Source organism: Agelaius tricolor, unplaced genomic scaffold (assembly GCF_023055355.1).
Source record: "Agelaius tricolor isolate 1412-34295 unplaced genomic scaffold, bAgeTri1.0.p SCAF_14, whole genome shotgun sequence".
Lineage (NCBI taxonomy): Eukaryota > Metazoa > Chordata > Aves > Passeriformes > Icteridae > Agelaius > Agelaius tricolor.
Genome location: NW_027269274.1, coordinates 20,275,005 through 20,294,394, shown reverse-complemented (window position 1 = coordinate 20,294,394; position 19,390 = coordinate 20,275,005). Strand labels below are relative to the sequence as shown.

General features: G+C 47.2%; 1 protein-coding gene across 1 annotated transcript in view; it reads right to left on the bottom strand.

Annotated features, from left to right (window-relative positions):
* Positions 1 to 19,390, bottom strand: part of FBLN2 (fibulin 2) — a 95,653-nt gene that overhangs the window by 62,133 nt on the left and 14,130 nt on the right. Inside the window, exon 2 of the mRNA XM_071440087.1 lies at positions 7,461 to 8,915. Within this exon, the coding sequence (XP_071296188.1) occupies positions 7,461 to 8,790 (1,330 nt within the window). The 5' untranslated portion in view covers positions 8,791 to 8,915. The remainder of the gene's footprint in view (positions 1 to 7,460; positions 8,916 to 19,390) is intronic.

Below are 19,390 nucleotides of genomic sequence, written 5' to 3'. Positions count from 1 at the left end.
AGGGGACAGGCAGGGCTGGAGGGGGACAGGCAGGGCAGCCCCAGCACAAGCCCCCCACCCACCCTGGCTGCCCAGACTCCCTTCCCACCCCACTGCACCCACCCGAGCCACTTCCACCATCTCAGAGCCACCCCATCACCATCAGCCACCCCATCACCACCAGAGTATCCCAGGATGAAGGGAAAGCTGCAATTCCAGCAGGCAGTGAGCTGCTGCAGGCAGTGACTCTGGAATGCTGCTGCAGGGTGCTTGGTGTGTCCCAGACACCCACACGTGGTGCTGGAGCAAGGCAGGTGGCTCCTGGGGGGCTCTGCAGCCCCCTGGCAAAGGCAGGGAAGGGGAAATGTGCCGGGGAGGTTTGCTGGCCCAAAATACAGCACAAATCCTTCTTTCTCCTACCCCTCTCCCAGCCTTTGCTGAGCAGAAACATTCCCAGTGCTTTCAGATGGTCATTTAGGACTTTCTGGTGGCTTTGGAAAGGAATTGGTCATCTCAAGCAGAGCACAGAGAGACTGGGAACAGTCAAGAAAACATAAAACCTGCTCACACATAAGGGGATCTTTATAAAATTCCAATTACTTGCTGGCGTGTTACCTAAGAATCCCTGAGAGGTAAGAGATATTGCTCACTGTGAGGCCCGGGATAATGAAATTACAAATCCTTTCATGAGTAAGCATATGCTGGAAAGCTACGTTTATTTGGCCTACATATTTGAAACTGTTCAAAAGGTTATTGTCTCACAAAATCTGGATCAGGAATTACTACTTATACTTTCCTTTCTCTAACAAGGAGCTACATTCAGAGTCAAGGTTTTAATTCCTTGGTGATCGATTAGAATAACAGACACATTACTGCAAAGAAGTCTCATTTAAATTCTGTTTTCTGAAGGAGTATCAATCATGCATACCAAAAAAATATACTCTCAGATACTTTTATAAATAGCCAGCAAATGGAGTCCCCTCAAGAAACCTGCTGAGCCCAACAGCCTCGTCTGTTCAAGTGGGTAATTAATTTATGCAAAAAAACTCCCATCTTATGTTCATACTTTGTCTGCAGCATGTTTGAATTTCTGAACTGAGATTCAATGTTCTTGTTGCAAACCATGTATGGAGCTGGCTTTGCATAAATAATGATTTTTACCTCAACAGAACAGGTACGTGAGATGGGTTTTCAAAGGTATTTTGGTGCCATCCTAGGTTGGGTGCCTAACTCCAGCTGTATTATGGCAACAATTTGAGATGATTTAAACTATCTTAGTACCTCAACCTCCTGAAGGCAAGGATATCTGAAACCCCCCTGTGTTCAGTGTCCCTGTGGAAAGCCTGTCCTAGTAGGCACTGCCCTGGTTTTGTGCTGCAGGGAGGATGGGTCTACCCTGCATGCCCCAGCCAGGTGTGAATGCTCCATCCTGTTCCACTTTCAGTCATCCTTTGCACATTCCCTTGGTGCCAGACTGAGCACAATGGATTTCCTTATACAGAACACTCCCAGCCAGCTGTGAGTAACTCCCTGTGCTGCAGCACCAACAGCCTGGAGTATAATGCACTGTAAGCAGAGGAAGTCTGACTGCACCTCACCAGCACACAGAGCTGTGTGTGGGACAAGAAGTGTGCTCTTCAGCGGGTACTTAATGGAGGCAGGACTGGCAGGAGCTGCAGGAACACACGTTTCTCCCACCTTGTAGACTGTACCTGCCTGTCGTGGTCCCCAGTGATTCACACTGCAGGCAACAGCTGTTACCTTAATTTTATGAATAACACAGGGAGATGGAGAGCCACCTTCTTACACATCTCTGTTTATGAGATTGGCATGTACTGGAGTTTGAAAAGAAAAGAACTCAAGATCTGAGCATTTCTTAAATTATTTAGGTTCTTAGAAGTCGGCAGACACCTGACTGTGACAGGCTACACAGCTTTTAGCAAAGCATGGCACCCAGTGTCGGCATTCTGCATACCAGGCTTGTGCCTGCATCACTGCACAGATCTTTGCAGCTTTAAAAAGGATCATCTAAACGATATTTTCTAACTAAAGACCACTATTCAATATACAGCTATGGCTTAAAATACTTTTTAAGATAAGGAGCAAAACAGCCCCATAAAAGCCTGACACAAGAGTATTGGTAGCCAGGAGCTTGTGACCTGTGGTTAATATCTCTGTTTTAGAAGGAAGATGCACATGAGGAATGGGAGAAGGACAGTGGTGAGGAGGGTTTGGGCTCTACAGGGGAATTCCTGCAAAGAATAACATTCCCAATGCAGAGCCTGCAGCTCTGAGAGGCTCCCTGAAGCCCAGACAGCTGGAAAAGCAACAGCCTGATCTGACCCAGAGCAGCTCCCAAAACACAGCCAGGTGAGCAGCAGCCATGCAGCAACATGCCCAGAGCCATCACCCAGACACAAACCACAAAGCACCGGCACTGACCTGAAAGCATGCCCCTAGGACAGGTCTGGACACTGGGAATTCAGCTGCTGCCTGCGTGCCTGGGGCTCCCCAGCCCTGCTCCCATTCCTCACACGGGGCTGCTCCCATCCCTCACACGGGGCTGCTCCCATCCCTCACGTGGGGCTGCTCCCATCCCTCACACGGGGCTGCTCCCATCCCTCACACGGGGCTGCTCCCATCCCTCACACGGGGCTGCTCCCATCCCTCACACGGGGCTGCTCCCATCCCTCACATGGGATGGGACTGCTCCTGGAACTGCTCCCATTCCTCACAGGGGGCTGCTCCCATCCCTCACACGGGGCTGCTCCCATCCCTCACAGGGGACTGCTCCTGGTACTGCTCCCATTCCTCACAGGGGGCTGCTCCCATCCCTCACACGGGACTGCTCCCATCTCTCACAGGGGACTGCTCCTGGGACTGCTCCCATCCCTCACACGGGGCTGCTCCCATCCCTCACACGGGGCTGCTCCCATCCCTCACATGGGGCTGCTCCCATCCCTCACATGGGGCTGCTCCCATCCCTCACACGGGGCTGCTCCCATCCCTCACACGGGGCTGCTCCCATCCCTCACATGGGGCTGCTCCCATCCCTCACACGGGACTGCTCCCAGCACTGGATACAGACCCAATGGAAAGCAAGAGCTGAGGTAGCAGAGAGCCAGGTCACATCTGTGCCTGCAGATTGGATACTCTGGCTACTGTTTATTTCAGAATCTGCAAACATCTACTCTGAGTGCACTCCTCTGTGTCATTTGGGTACATTTGGGTTTTCCTTGCACCCTCTGCTCACAAATCCATGCCTGAGGTGACAAGGGAAGAGTGCAGGGAAGGCTGTGCACCAGCAGCAGTGAGGGCATCAGCGCCCCACATATCATACATGGGATGTTTTCATTAATAGAAATGGTTGAATTATTTCCATTTTTCCTTCTAAACTAACATCTGGCTGCCTAATACAGTACAAAGACCACTTTTTGCAGAACAGATAGACAGTTTTTAATTTTATAGTATTTTAGTCTTCCTCTTTCTGCAAGTATCTCGAACTGCCTTATTCCCATTCGTGCTCCCTCAGAACTCCAACTACCAAAGGAATCACTGAACACTATCACCCAGGGCTGTAATTCATGCTGATTCACACTTGCTGGCCCAGAGACTTTTTCTCCTCATACACCAGTCTCCTGAGGTTTATTTTTATTCCTCAGATATCCTATTTTGAGGCCTCAAAGCTCATTTCTTCCTGTTACAGAAAGGACTGGGATAAAGTAGAGAACACAGGATTAAGCCTGAGGTAATTCAAGTAAAAATGAGACAACACTTCACCTGATAGCAAAAAACCCAAATTAATTGCAAACAGAGTTTGTTTCTGAAGGACCATGCAAGCATTCTTCCACCTCCAGTGCTTTTTATGGTGGCAGTAAGAGGAGGAAAGGGTGGGTGAGCTCAGGGAATGCTTCCAAACCCTCACTGCAGGTCTGCTTTCACAGAGTTATAGAATATCCAGGAAGAGACCAAAAGGACCATCAAGTCCAACTCCTGGACCTGCACATGGATCTGTCTGCCCTCATTTCAGAAATTCAAGGTCATCCTATTCCAGGAGTTTCAGAATCAGCAAACATGCAGCAGATGGGTAGGTTGGAATCTCAGCTACATCCTCAGAAGTTTCACAGGAGCCTCCCAGAAGCTCCTGCCTGAGCAGGATTCACTGGCAATAAATGCCACTCTCACATCCACTGATCTCAGCTCCCAAATTGGTGCAATTTACTCCAGCTCGAGAACAATTACCTTTATCTCTAAAAGCCACCACGGGAAAAAAAACACCAGTTATGGAGGAGTTTAAGTGGAAAAACACCTCCACTCTGAAACATGACAGGTCCAGCTAGATCCAAACTACTGCTGAGCCTGCCAAAACCAGAATGCAAATCATAAAACTTTCACAGTGAGGCTGCTTGCTACCTGAGTTACATTTATCCAAGGAATAGCACTCTACTGCCAGAGCATGGGGAAATGGAAGAAAGTGGGAAAATCTTAACAGAATTTGACACTAAGTTCTTGAAATATATTTTAGTCAGCCCTCCCCTGATCAGGGCATTTTTAGGATGAGGAAATAGGCAATACAGAAATTAAAATTCCCCACATTTGCTGCTCTTGCAGTAAGTGACAGGGTAAGATCAATGTTTGTAGAGAGACTGTATAAGGAGAACAGTCTCCATTAATCTCATCCCTTCCCATGGTGAAAGCACTTAATTTGTACTTTCTCAGCTGAGTAATTACCTCTGCTGTACACTTACAGCTCCTTTAGGAATGGAGTAGCTGATGTGAACACAGGGCAATACGACAGATAAAAACAATGCTAAAAAGAAGAAAGAAAACCAAACCACAAAATTAACCTTTCCTGAGCACCAAAGTATTCCATGTTGTTTCCACCATTAGATTACATATGAACCAGCAAAGATTTGGGAGATGAAAACTCAGCTACATATAAAACCAAAGTGAGATATGTAAAATACAAGTAATGAAGTGAAGTTTTTAACCAAAGACATCAGGACCCAAGCACAGCAGAATTCTGGGGACAGGATACAGCTAAACAGTAGGAACAAATGCAACAGCCACCTAACTTGGCCTGAAAGCCTCTCTGGAAGCTCACAAACTTTCCTAAACTCTGGGGAAAAAGAAACACTAAACAAAACATAAAAATAAATCTGGAATGGCCATAGAGTTACAGAAATGTACCCCAGAGCACTCTGCTGAGAGCTGGTCGAACAGAAACCTGCACACTGCCAGAGTGGCTGCAGCCTCATTAGAGAACAGCCCAACAGCCCCACAGGCTCTGAAAATCAGGGGACTGATGTAGTTTACACCATGCTGACAATTCCTGAAGGGAGGAAATAAGTTATTTGGCAATTCTGGTAGATTTTGCCATTTTATAGTTGGAAATGCATGCACAGGATTTATGTTTTCGTTCTGTATCTGTAGGCAAGATTAATTTTTCTTTCAAGTCTGACTAGTACCTTCACTCCTCCTCCACCACTGGTTCAGAAGTCACCAAAGACACAAGATGTATGTGTTTTATTACTTGAAACATATGGAGCTACTCCCATGAATCACAACCACGTCAATTACAGCAGCATAACGAGTGGAAGCACTGCTGTCCCTAGGCACGAGCGCTGGTCATGGCAAAAGAGAGCCCTCATTTTTTGAGAGGCCGCAGTTCCATACAGATCTTCCACCAATATTCCTGATGAGAATGGTGGGGCAGATCAGGGGCTGCCTGTCCAGGTCCCACCTGTCAGTGACTGTGGGTGATGGACATGGTTTGGTGGCACCAGTGCTGGCTCCCAAGGCATGCAGCAGCTCCATGGGCCAGGGAAGCAGCAGCCTTGGAGTTGCACCATCTACAGCCAGTCAGAGAGTTCTGTGCTCCCATGGGACATTTATTTCTCATTTCTACCTCTGCAATATTTAAAGGAAATCACAGGTATCTCAGCTAAGGGGAAAATGGCACCCAGTGATTCCCAAGTCTGCTTCTCCCAGCTGAACAATTCATGCCTGACATGCCATCCATCACATCTTGCTCCAGGCACCTCAACCTAACCCATCCCCCAACAATACCTGTCTCAGCCAAGCAGTTCCTGGGAATCACAGACTGCAAATCGCCCAAGCAGACTCTAAAATTCAGTATTTAGTTCTGGTGCTGAACACTTTCACCCCAACAGACTTTCTTAAACCCTCTCATTGAAAGTTTCAGGGTGCTCCACCCATTTATCCTTTTTTGAAAGAAGAAGAAAAGGCAATTTTATTTAAAAAAAAATCTTCTTTAAAGTGACATCAGGAAACAGGTTATTGTGTGTCAGTCCTAATTCAGGCCCATGTATCATACACAGCCTTGGTGCACAGCTCAGATTTTGAGGGAGGCTGAAGCAAATAAAAGGGAAGTCAAAGAAAAAGGAAAAAGCTGCCATCTCCATCCATGGACCTGGCACATTTTCTGTTTGAACAGCCACGAGGTGCTGTGTGTGTCGGGACTTAGAGTCTGAGCTCCAACTCTGCTCTCCTCCTCCCGTCTGCCTTAAACTTTTCCAGGAGATGGACTGGATAGCTCAAGATTTAAGGGCTACTGACACAGCCCAGGAGAAATGCCACTGCCCAGGGACTCATCAGTATTCTCTGCAAGCATCCTCCAGCTGAGTCTTGGGAGAACATTTTGTGCCACATCTTGAAAGAGGAGGTACTGCTCTTGATTTGATGAAAAATGAATTGGAAATATAAGCTGTATATGTGCTAATTTACAGCGATGAAGTTTGCATTCATTACAGTAATGAGCATTGCATAAAGTGTATAATCAACATTCCCTGCAGATGTCAAGAGGAATCCAGAGGCAGGGAGGAAATACGTATACTTGCCACAGCTGATCATAAACATCATAAACTTCCAGCCCCATGAAAACATAAAGAAAGAGAGAGCCCTTTTTCTCCCTACTAGTCCTCAGGGGTATTTGAGTGTGTCTCTCGAGTTCTTGAACTAATGAGCTTAGACAGCCTTTCAACCATGAGATAAACATTACAAGTGCTCTAAATATTTTTATTTAGAAAGTGAAAGCACAACTGTTTCACTTCCTTTCCAGAAGAAGACAAAAGCTACAAATGTGATTACACTGAGTTGGTAACTGGAGATAATTAAATCCTTCTATGCCGAGGAAGAGGTTTCTTTAACATCATAACAGAAGTTAAAAGTAATTGAAGAAAAATGCCAGAGTTTAATCAATCATCATCTGAAAGAAAGTTAAAATACCAGAAAACCCCATCCACTGTCTGTGAAATCAAAGCAAGGAGGACAACAGTGAAATGGTACCTGTTCTATGAAATGAAACACAAACCACCTCCTGAGGGGATGGAAGAAAGGTTGGTGGTGGTTTGGTTGGTTTCAAGGCCACATGCAACAGTAAGAACAACACAGCAGAGGATGAGCACCAATGTTACCACAAGTAAGAGTTCTCTAGACACCCACAATGGAGTCGTTCTTACCTTCTGGCAGCCTGGGGTTAGCGTGGATGGAGTTGGGGTCCCCGTCCTCCTCAGGATGGTACCGGTACAGCGTCTGCGACTGCTTTGGGGAGGACTGGCTGCGGTCTTCCTTCAGAGCAACAGGAGGAGAGGTTGTTGCACTGAACTTCACCTTGGGGAAATCATTCCCCTCGAGGCCTTCATGGGATGATCTTGCTGAGCTTGACTCTGTAAAGTTCACCTCTTTCAAGCCCTGATACATGCTATTGTCTAGCTCTTCCTTCCTGGCATGCTTTTTCATTTTAGAGTGGGGGGCTCTTTCTTGCTCGTGCCTCTCTTTGTTCCCTTTTGGCCTCCTCTCCAACTCCTCCAGGTGCTGGGATGCCTCGGTGGTGGCCGTGGTGTGCTGGGAAGGAGCCCCGGTGGTGGCTGGTGCCTCCTTGCGTGTCCCCTGCTGGAGGGAGGGTGCGGTGGTGCGGGGCAGCCTGCGGCGCTCGCCGCGCTCTGTGGCACTGCGGGCCTCGGCGGGGCCCCGGGGCACGGGGGTGGGGCCGGGCGCCGCCGTGCCCTCGGTGTGGGGGTCAGCCAGGGCTGGCACTGAGGGAGCCACACTAGCTGCTAGGTAGTCATAGTCCTCACCCTGCTCCTGGCTGAGGCTCTCATGCTCCAGGTGGGACGAGTAACTCCTGTACTTCTTTGGAGACTCCACCTGGGTGTTGTCTCCCTCGGAGGCCTCCTGGTCATAGCTGTAGGGATCGTCGTAGTGCCGCTCGGGCTCGCTGTCCTCGGAGTCCCCCGGGCTGGCCGTGTTCAAGGGGAACGTGTCGCAGTCCGGCAGCTGGTAGCACATCAGCTCCCCGCCGGCGTTGGGGCAGTGGCAAACCTTGCAGGGGGGCATGTGGAAGGTGTGCCCCGCCACGTACTTCTGTCCTTCGTGCAGGCAGCCGATGCGGCCGCACTGGGGACACCCGTCCGCCGGCACCACCGCGTCGATGCAGTTCGGGGGCAGCTCCGGGCACAGCATGAACTGGCAGCTGATCTTGCCCCCTCCCTTGGGGCATGAGCACTCGGTGCTGCCAAAGTCCACGAAGTAGGACTGTCCCTCGGGCACCTTGCCGTTGACGAAGCCCACGTTGACACAGTCGTAGTACTGGTAGCCCTCGCAGGTGCAGCCGTGCTGCAGGCACGTGGCACAGCACTCGCCGGGCTCCAGCACGTCCTCGATGCAGTTCTCCAGGGCCTGGCACTCGGCGCCCGTGCAGTCCCTCTGGGCCTGGCAGCCACCCGAGCACAGCAGCACCAGGAGCAGGGCGTTCCAAGGGCTCTGCTGCCAGCTCCGGGCCCTGGCCATCGTCTTCCCGAAGGAACGCGGCTCCGCTCCAAGCTCGCACGTTCAGCCTTGGCTGCTCTCCTGGAAGGCTGGGGCTTCAGCTCCGAATCTGCAGCAGCCTCCTAAGTTACTTTTTCTCATAGATCCTGGAGTTATGAAAGAAAACTCTGTTAAAGACTACACTCAGCACATATCCTGTTAAACATTAGAGGTCTTTAAATGTTGGGACGAAATCCAACATCTGGAAACCTAAGGACAAAAATTAATCATAATGTCTTCCAAGCATTAGAGGCACTAAGTTTGGAGCTGGATGCTTCCCCCACCCCTGTTCTGAAAAGGAAAGGAAGAAAAAAAGGTTGTGACTGCTCTGTTTTGAATCTGTTGACAAAACATATATATTTCAACAAAAGGAAGGCCCTTCTTTATACTTCAATGCCTTTTTGTTAATCTTTCCAGCTAAAAAGATTTTTTGGCAGAGCATAAGTAAATACACTGTTCTTCCTCTGCAGATATCAGCTTAAGATAATTATTCTTTATGTTTTAATTACAAAGACTCAAATCTTAAGGAATTTTTATAGACAAAACTTAGCCTTGGGACGTGAGAATTTGTCTGTACACATGTTAACTCAAAATCTGGATTTTTTCTGCCTCCTTCCCCCACTGAGCAATCTCTTGCACTTCAGTCTTCAGCATTAACAGTTATTTCTTTGCTCCAGCAGGGCTAAAATAGAACTTCTTTGTGTGTTGTGGTTACTTTGTGGTAATACTAACTATCCTGTAATACATATTAAGGGCCAGATTCTCTGCTCACAGAGGTTGGCACAGCTCCACAGCAGGACTGTGGTGCACAGAGGGATCGACTCCAACTTCACTGGAGGACATTTACAACAACTGAGGTTGTGCCACCACTGGCAACCACTTCTTTTAGTTTTGACAACACCAGTGGTACTTTTTAGTGAATACTAAATACTATACTATACTATGAACACACAATATACATCTATACATACATGAACTGCCATAACAGCACTGTTAAAATGCCTTGAAGAAGAGAAAATGGTTTGCTTTCTAATTACTAAGCCCTTTGAACATCAAAAAGTTCAAGGGTTAATCAGCTGTTGTCCTTTATATCAAAATTCTGCTCACAAAGCTACACAATTAACCTGGAAAACCACTTACAACAAAAAACCAATTTGCCTATAGAAATTTTATAGAACCAGCAATCTGATTATTTTCCCAGGACCCCTCCCATCATCAAAAAAAACCAACAACCTTAAAACATTTATCTAGGGGGTAAAATACAGCCACATCACCCAGAACAATGAGCCATACACACAACAGGAGTTGTGCCAGAAAATCCATTCAGAAAGATTACTTCTCCCATTCAAAGGGGGCTTCCAACAAGTCTGCTCAGTCCCTCTGGCAAGAGGCCAGGCTGTGGGAAATGCCTGCCTGTTCTGATAAGATATGGGCAAACCGTGCTAAGAATTTCCACAGTTCTGCCCTGGAATCCCAATTACTTCAGTACCTTATACAGAGACAGAATTCTTACAAATGTGGGTTTCCTACTACTAATTTGAGTATATTAGCTGAGTGTGCTAAAGGAGAGTGACTGAAAAATAAATTTGTCAGAAAATACAATAATGGCTTGGAACAATTTCACTTTTTCAAAATCTCACTGCTCTCAAAACCAGGCTATTTCTCATGAAGGAGAATTTTCAATATGTGGTGCTGAAATTAATTCCTCAGAACGTAGCCTGGGAATTAATAATTTATCCTGCTTTCAGCAGCTTTTCCAGGTAATCCAAATTTGTAATTGTTACATTGCTTTAGCTGGGAAATAATGAATGGGAGAACAACTACAGGTGACTTCTGTAAGGGGCTCACAGTAGGATTTTGTCACATCCCCTGCCGTGGTACCTCCTGGCTGTGATGCCTCAGTGCAAACCCCATGGGGAGGCAGCTGAGCTCAGCTCTGCCCTGGCCATATTCCCTTTTTTACATCAGGTGTCCCAGAGAGCCCCAGCACCCAGAATGGGCCATGTGGGTGTCAGAGACACAGGTGTGGCAGCCTCAGTGTGCACCAGGGCAGGGCCAGGCATCACCTGTGGGACAGGGAAGGGGGAGCTGGTGTGAACACCCCTGCCCAGCCAGTCTGTGCTGGGGCACAGCCCCAGGTAAAGGGTGCCCCGAAACGCCTCAGGCACACACTCCCAAAAGAAACCCCTGTGCTGAAGCAAGAGGCAGAGAGCAGTCATCCCTCACAGGGAGAGCGTTCAAGGACAGCTGAGGGCTCATCACAGGACAATCCTGCTTTGGAGAAAGGAGTTGTTCCCCTGTGCTGTCACCCCCTGGCCCCCTCACCCCCACCTTTTTCCATCCGAGGGTTTGTTTGCTTGCCTGGGTCACCGCCGGTCTTTCCTCTGTTCCCATCCTTGCTCCCTCGCCTCTCACCCACTGTCCCTGCCTCTCACACTCTCTGCTCCGTGCCCTGCTCAGTCCCCCGTGCCTTCCTTTTCCCACCATTTCCACATCCCTCAGCATTTGGGTTTTCAGGCTTAACTGATAAGGCTGAAATCCTTATAAGCCCTTCCTCCATGAATGACACCACAACCTTCCCTTTCCTCACCTCAGGCTCACTTTCCTTCCTCAGAGGCTGCTTGGTTTTGGTGCAATGACACCAACAAAAAGTATCTTTTCATTCCTTTAAACCACTGCGTTGCCCTGTGCTTTCTCCATCTGTTTCCCGCACCCCTCACTCCCCCCAAACCACAAACTCACTTATCAAAGAAACAGCCTCTACTTCAGGCACAGGGAAAACCATCTTTGAGGGAAGCACAGACAGGGCTGCTGAGCACCACTGAGCCCCCATCCCTGCACACAGAGCCGTGCTCCTGCCAGCCCCCACAGCTGGTGTGCTCCACCTTGGACCCCTGCCCTGCCCCAACACTGCAATGATGCTCTGGAGACAGCAGCTCATTACTGGGGAGAGGCACCAAAAGCTGGAGCTGTAAATAAAGAAAGGTCTCTGAGCCAAGAGGGTAAAAACAATACACTAGCTCTGTAGGACAGGGGAGTTTAATACCAGCAGATGTTATTGCAATAATTTGTTTCCATTAACTATTTTAATGCTTTCCTTGATGTCCTTTTAAACAACTAGGGCAATACACAAGGGCTTCACTAAAATGAGAATTGGTTCTTTGTACTCTCACCAATGTCCTTCACCACTCTTACTGATGTCACTGACCTTTGCTGTTCCGTTGAGGGACAAATTACGCCCTGCACACCTAAAATAAAAGTCTTTCAAAGGCTCTGTTGAAAGCTTTACAGAGCTCTACAGCAAGGGAACCATGTGCCACCCATGCCAGCCCTCATGCACTGCTTCACGTCCCAGGAGAATTCCATTCATGTCCACTGTGGAATTTCCTAACCTGTATATCCTGCCCTGGTTTGGTTCAAGGGCTGACCCTGTTGGCTTTACTGGGCCATTATTAAAGAAATTGTTGCCATTCCTGTGCTCATAATACCTCCTGAGCAAGTAGGAGTGCCTGTGCAAGAGAGGGGCAATGCTCTGGACTGAGTGTGAGTCCCTCAAATTCTACCCACATAAACATGTGAGGTAAACCAGCAGTAAATGGAGGATGGTCACACTGCTGCAGTTCCTTATGCCTCGATTCCCTCTTGAAAAAGTATTCCTAGGAAAGTCAGAATAAAGACACTTTATGTAAAACCAGCTTTAAAAACAGTCCAAATAAGCATGAACTGCAGGCACACATTTTCATGGGAAAGGAAAGCAGATGAACCCAGTATCTGTGTGATGGGACATCCATAACAGCAGCAGCCATCAAAATTGTAACTAGTCCTGGCTGAAAAACACCATATTCCTGTCTCCTGGCAGGGGAATAAAACAAGATTTCAAGATGCTTATTTCAATGCAGTTTAGGGCCAAAAAGTTATAAATTTTGACATTTTTTCAAAACAATATACTCCAAGTGATTTACTTCATTCAAAGCCATAACATAAAACCAAAAGGAAGAATGTTGACTTGATTAAAATTGTTCAGTCGTATTACTCTAAAATGTTGATGAAACCAGTGTGTTCCCACAGAAGATCTAGACATTTTAAATGTGCAAGTTCTTTAAATTAAGAGGAGCATTTTATTGGGAGATTCTTTTTCCAGATGGTTTCATTTCAGTGCTGAACCAGAAAGCTTATTTTAGGTAAGCAGAGGTGACAGGAGGCACTCTCCTTCAAAGATTTCACCCAAAGACAATGTCTCTGTGTGAAGGGTGCCCCAGAGACATACAGAAGGTGGGCACATGTGGAAGAGATGCCACAGGAGCAACACAGGAGCATTCTGTCAAATGTTCACTGAACAAAAGGAGACAGCTGTTTATAAAGAAAAAGCAGTAAAGAGAATAAATCCAGTGCACTGTAGGAGAACTCACTGATTTCCATCTTTAAGATGTACCGGCAATTTCACCAGCCGCAGATCCCTGTGAAGAGGTTTTGACAGAACAATTCTTTCTCTGTCCCACCTCTCAGTCCCTCACTAAATTGCCATGTTTGAGGATGACAGTAACAGAAATGCTGGTTTGATCTGTATCTTCTACTTTTGAGAGTGAGCGGTGCCAGATGCCAGGCTGATGTAAGAGCAGAAGGTGGCAGCCATCTGTGCAATCCCTCCCATGCTGGGTACTGGGAGCACACTGGGTGTAACTGGGCTAGCAGCCCCCAAGCCTGCCCGGGAATCCACACCTAAGGTTCAGACACACAAAGAAAAAACCTGTGGGAAAGCCAGTGCAGGGCTGGCACTCGCCGCCTGTGCACAAAGCAAGTTCATCAGCCCACAGAGCTGCCACGAACATTCTCCTGCTTTACCAGTGCCAGCCAGATGAAATTGGCCCTGCAGGCTCAAGCTGTACATGAGCAGGGACCAAACACAGCCTTGCTCTGTGCTGGTGAATCTTTTGGTGCTGCTGAATCTCTCTCACAGCAGTGAAAGCTCAGCAGAAAGCAGGGCAGCAGGCAGAAGCACATGTGCATACCCATCCCGAGGAGCAAGGGGAATGTATTTCCCCAGTCCAAGCATTTTCACACCTCTCCCCAGCCAGAGCTCCGGGCTGCTGCAGCTGCCAACAGCTCTCCTTGCCTGCGGTCACAGTTTAGACTGAGGGAGGAAGAAGGGAGGGGACGGAAGGAAACAACAATTTTAAAACAATCCCTTTTAAATGCAAGAGAAAATGGAAATTTGTGAGAGTATTTCAATCTTGTATGAAAACCAGGAAAAAAACCCTAAACCCAGTAAGTCCTGACTGGGCTGTGCCAGCCCATGGATTAGATCTTCCTTTCACACCCTCTCAATCCAGAAACTTGTGATCTCACCAGGCGCTGGAAGGGATGGCTGCTGGAAGGGACTGCTGCTCTCCTCGCAGAGGGAACTGCAGGCTATTCACCGGGAGGATGAATGAAAAGGGAGAAGTGTTTCCATCACTGCTCTTATGCAACATTCAGGCCCAGGTCTCATCATCTCTGCCTGCAAATTATGGAATCTGAGCTGAGCTGAACCCCTGTGTTGGGCAGAAGGAGCAGAGGGGTAGGATGAACCTCAGGGTAAATCCCAGTCCAACAAGCTGCTTTTTGTTATTGAAAGTAAAGCACTGTGGAGTTGTCAACACTCTGGTTCTTGGCTAAACAAGGCTGTGTTCGGGAGTCATAGCTTTTGCAGGCAGTTTTCCTCAGCTTTGTTTTCAATAGGAAGTCAGTTATCATTAACCCCCTTTTCATGGAAAAGCTTTTAAAATTGGACATTTGGGAGTCTTGGGGATTTTTACTCAATTCAACAGTGAACTCAAGAGGAGACAAACAAGAAGAAAGCAGGATGGGATCAAAACTCATGCAGCCTCCCAAAAGAACTCCAATGAGAACTCCCTTCCCAGCAGAAGCGCCCTTGGGCAGAGATGCTCCAGAAACTTCTCAGGACATTCCCCACGCTCAAATCCAAACAGGAATCTGACATGCTGCAGTAATGGAAAAGCATCACCCAAGGTATTTCAGCTGAAGTAGCCAAGCATTAACAGAAGTGACCAGGCAGCTCAGGGACTTATTCTTCCTCAATGTGCAGGGTTTGAAGGCTTTCTGAAGTCCCAGAGCACAAAGACAGCCTTTTTCCAAGGGAATGGCAGAGCCAGGGAGGGGGGAATCGTGTCTTGGGGCTATTGTGTCAGTGCTCCCCTTCAGCCCAGCCCAGCACAACAGGGCAGGAACTTGGATTCCAGAGGAATGAAATTCTGTGTCATTGGGAATCGCCAGTGCAGCAGATCCAAAGTGAATCAGTGGGAGCACAGCAGTTGCCCTGGAGCCAGAGAGGAAGGGCTCACATGGGACATGGGGAGCTCAGCACAGGGACCAGAGCAGCAGGGACCGGCCCAGGACTCTGCCACAGGGACCCTGACAAACCCACATGGGATCCCTGACAAACTCACTGCAGGATCCCTGACAAACCCACCACGGGATCCCTGACAAACCCACATGGGATCCCTGACAAACCCACTGCAGGATCCCTGACAAACCCACCACGGGATCCCTGACAAACCTACTGCAGGATCCCTGACAAACCCACCACGGGATCTCTGACAAACCCACTGCAGGATCCCTGACAAACCCACCACGGGATCTCTGACAAACCCACTGCAGGATCCCTGACAAACCTACTGCAGCATCCCTGACAAACCCACATGGGATCCCTGACAAACCCACTGCAGGATCCCTGACAAACCCACATGGGATCCCTGACAAACCCACTGCAGGATCCCTGACAAACCCACATGGGATCCCTGACAAACCCACTGCAGGATCCCTGACAAACCCACTGCAGGATCCCTGACAAACCCACATGGGATCCCTGACAAACCCACCACGGGATCCCTGACAAACCCACATGGGATCCCTGACAAACCCACATGGGATCCCTGACAAACCCACTGCAGGATCCCTGACAAACCCACCACGGGATCCCTGACAAACCCACATGGGATCCCTGACAAACCCACTGCAGGATCCCTGACAAACCCACATGGGATCCCTGACAAACCCACTGCAGGATCCCTGACAAACCCACATGGGATCCCTGACAAACCCACCACGGGATCCCTGACAAACCCACATGGGATCCCTGACAAACCCACCACGGGATCCCTGACAAACCCACATGTGATCCCTGACAAACCCACCACGGGATCCCTGACAAACCCACCATGGCCAGGTTTCTCTCTGGACAATGCACAGGAGGCTCAGCAAGTCCTGACAGCGGGGCCAGGGTCACAGCTCTGCTGCAGAAGGAGCCAAACTCTTACACTGGAGTGAAAATAAATGTGTTTGCTATTGATACACTTTTTTCTCTTCTTTTTACATCACCAAGTTTCAGGTGACTATATATACTCCTCAAAAACACAATTAAATAATCCAGCTATTTCCACACCAGCCAAAGAAATCTGGGAAAAGATTAAAGCAAACTCAGCAACAGCCACTCAAAAATGTTTCCCAAGGCACAGCCAACAAAAACTTGTCAAAGCTCATAAGTTATGAACTAATTTGCACAGGGAGAGCTCTTTTGGCAGCAGGCAGGTCCCTGAGCTCCACAGCACCTTGAGCAGCTGCACACATGTGGAGACAACCTCGTGATGGGGCAGCACAGCTCCCAGGAACCAGCACCAGCTCCGGGCTCTGGGCTTGGGTGAGCACTGTCAATGCTGGAGGCTGCTCTGATAAGTGAAATAAAGAATTTTTTCTCATTTATTTAAAGAGCTGCACTCCTCTCTTTCCTCTCAGGAAGGAACAAACCCCTAGTTTCCAAGATGTTTCCCACTATTTAGATATTTACCATTTCCCAAAACTAACCCAAGCACAACCCCTGCACAATCTCACAACCGTGCCCCTCAAATATATCCTTTCAAGATCCTGGACTAGATTTCTCACTCTCTGCTTCCTTCCTCTAACCTCCCTTCAGGATGCTCCAGCCCCCTGCCCCTTGCACAGTTTTACAGAGCTCCCATTTGCAGGGCTGCAGTGCCCCTCACCAAGGAAAGAGCCTGCTGCAGGGACAGTGGCATGCAAAACCTGAGATGTCATTCCCACTCCCCTCTGTGATTCCCTCTCCCCATTTCTCCTTTCCTCCATGAAAGAACTCTGACACTACTTAGAACTCTCTCTAAGCAGCACATTTAAGTTTTGCATTTGTTTATTTTTCATAATCCAGTCCCCTGTTATGCACTTTGAACCCCACTACCCCCTAAGCAGTGACAATAATACAGACCTTTTGTTGGGAAATGCGTTGGTTGGAACATCTGAGCACTCCCCACCTATTTCAGGCAGCTCTTTCCAAGCAGTTCAAACTGAAAATTCCCCCACCCCCATCTAAAATCCAAATTAGGCCAAAGAAAGCCTACTATTTAACTGACAGCTTAGCAAGTGGCCTTTCCTGCCCTGTGCGCTGCCATGTGGCAATTTGAAAATAATTAACAATGGTTTTCATCCAGGGAAGGCTGAAGAGAGCTGCCAGGCAGCTTTGCACAGCGTACCTGTGAGCCAGAGCTGCCTCCATCGTCTGAACTTCAGCTTCAGAACAGAGGAGTGGATCTGAGACCCTCCAGAAGAACTCAGAGGGGTTTGCTTCAGTCTGCCAATTCATTCCAAATCAGTGTTAAAACAAAATGTCAATACAGCAAGTTTGCAGCAAATAATTTTTTTGTAATTGCGTCCCGACTTTGTCACTATCGTGATTAATGGTGAAAGTCTAGCTGTTGGGCACTGAAAAATACCCAATTACTGAATCTGGTTGAGCATCTGACAAAATACATGATTCTTTGGTCTGAAGAAAAGGAACTCAGACTTGTTTCAGCATTCCTGCACATGCCTTCTCAACCTCCATGGACTGCAGACAAGAACATATCTGGAGTATGGACTGGACGTACTATGAGGCATATTGCCAATTATAAATTAATAAAATCCAGAAAAAGCAACAATGATCATTCCCTGGGAACAGTTTCCTCTCACATGGTGACAAAACAAAGTCCATATCAAGGTTATTATATATAGCAATTAAATTCTTCAGCTAAAACAAAACTTGGTTAAAATGTTTTCATTGAAATGTTGGCTACCACAGGCATTAAACAAATGGAAATCAAAGCCTACCATTTGTTGAGCACTTTGAAAAGTTTTATTGCAAAAAAAAGTGCTGGAAAGAAACCTTCAATTTTTCCTCATGAATTAAAGTAAATCCCTGTAAATGAAGCTGCATCTATCATGCTGCTAATCAGTCAGCAGCCACAGATGTAATCCATCAATCCCAAGTGTTCCTGAACAAACTTTCCATAAAAGATAATGGAATTAATTTGGTTTGGTGGGTACCAAACTGAAAAGGAAAGAAACCTGCTCTGCTATTCCATCTCAGAGCCCATCATGCAGAGACAACAATAATTCCAGGTGGAGCTTACAGAAGTCACACGAGTATGGCCCCATCTTCCACCTCGGGTTTATCCTGCCCTTTTGCCTGCAGCACACGTGGAATCCTGTATCTTGACTCCCTTCCTTTCATAGGGAACAGATCCAAACTGTCCAGGGGGTAACCTTAATTTGCAGAATAATTTCCTGGAGATAGGAGCACGAGTTTTTCCTGTTTCTGCACAGAACCCCAAGCTGGCACACTCAGTGATAGTTTGCCAAGTGTCCAAATGCACTGGGACAGCTTCTGCCCTCAGATGCACATGTGCACTTCTTGTGTTCAGAACAACTTGTGGTTCTGTACCATATTCAATCTACAAACCAGAATGAGATTAGGAAAGCAACTCTTATTTATTTTGTAAATTACACATGACATTTTCTAATACCACAGGAAGTTACAGTGATCTGCTGGGTAAGCTTGCAACCCCGACTCTTGAATACTTTAATTTACTGATCATCACCCAATACAAGTAAACCCATGATCACCTGCAACCACAGGTGGAATATTCAAAACAGAAATCCCAGTAAACCAGATGATACTGCATTAACAAAAAATGCTGACTGAATAATTGTATATGTTACCTTATAGACACACACATAATTTAAACAAGAATACTTTTTTTCCTTTATCATCATCTTGGTTTTGTTGAACACACTGACAAAACAGTAAATTCAATCTGATTTTCATCACAGCAAACAATACTCCAGCTAAAGTGGTATTGACTAGTACAAACAATTTGTTTGGTCTTGGCACATTAAAATACATATTTATGTTTTGGTCAATGATCTTTTGGAAGGGAAGGAACCTATTTTATTTTCCAGCTGAGGAAATCCTATAACTCTAAAGATAATTAATACAAGAGGAAGTAAATAATCAGTACAAGGGGAAATAAATAATTAGTACAAAAGAAGAAGAATGAGTTTGTAGTCCCTCCTTCCACATCAGTTATGTACAATCCAGCAGATGACTGAGAAGGAAAATTAAGATGGAAAAGTTACTAACATGAGAGATGAAATGAAATTTCCCAAGAGTAGAGAATATTTGGTATTTACAACAATGAAAGGAGGACAAAAACCCCACCAAGGAAAGCAGAGGGGGTGCAGTGGGAGGTATTTCAGC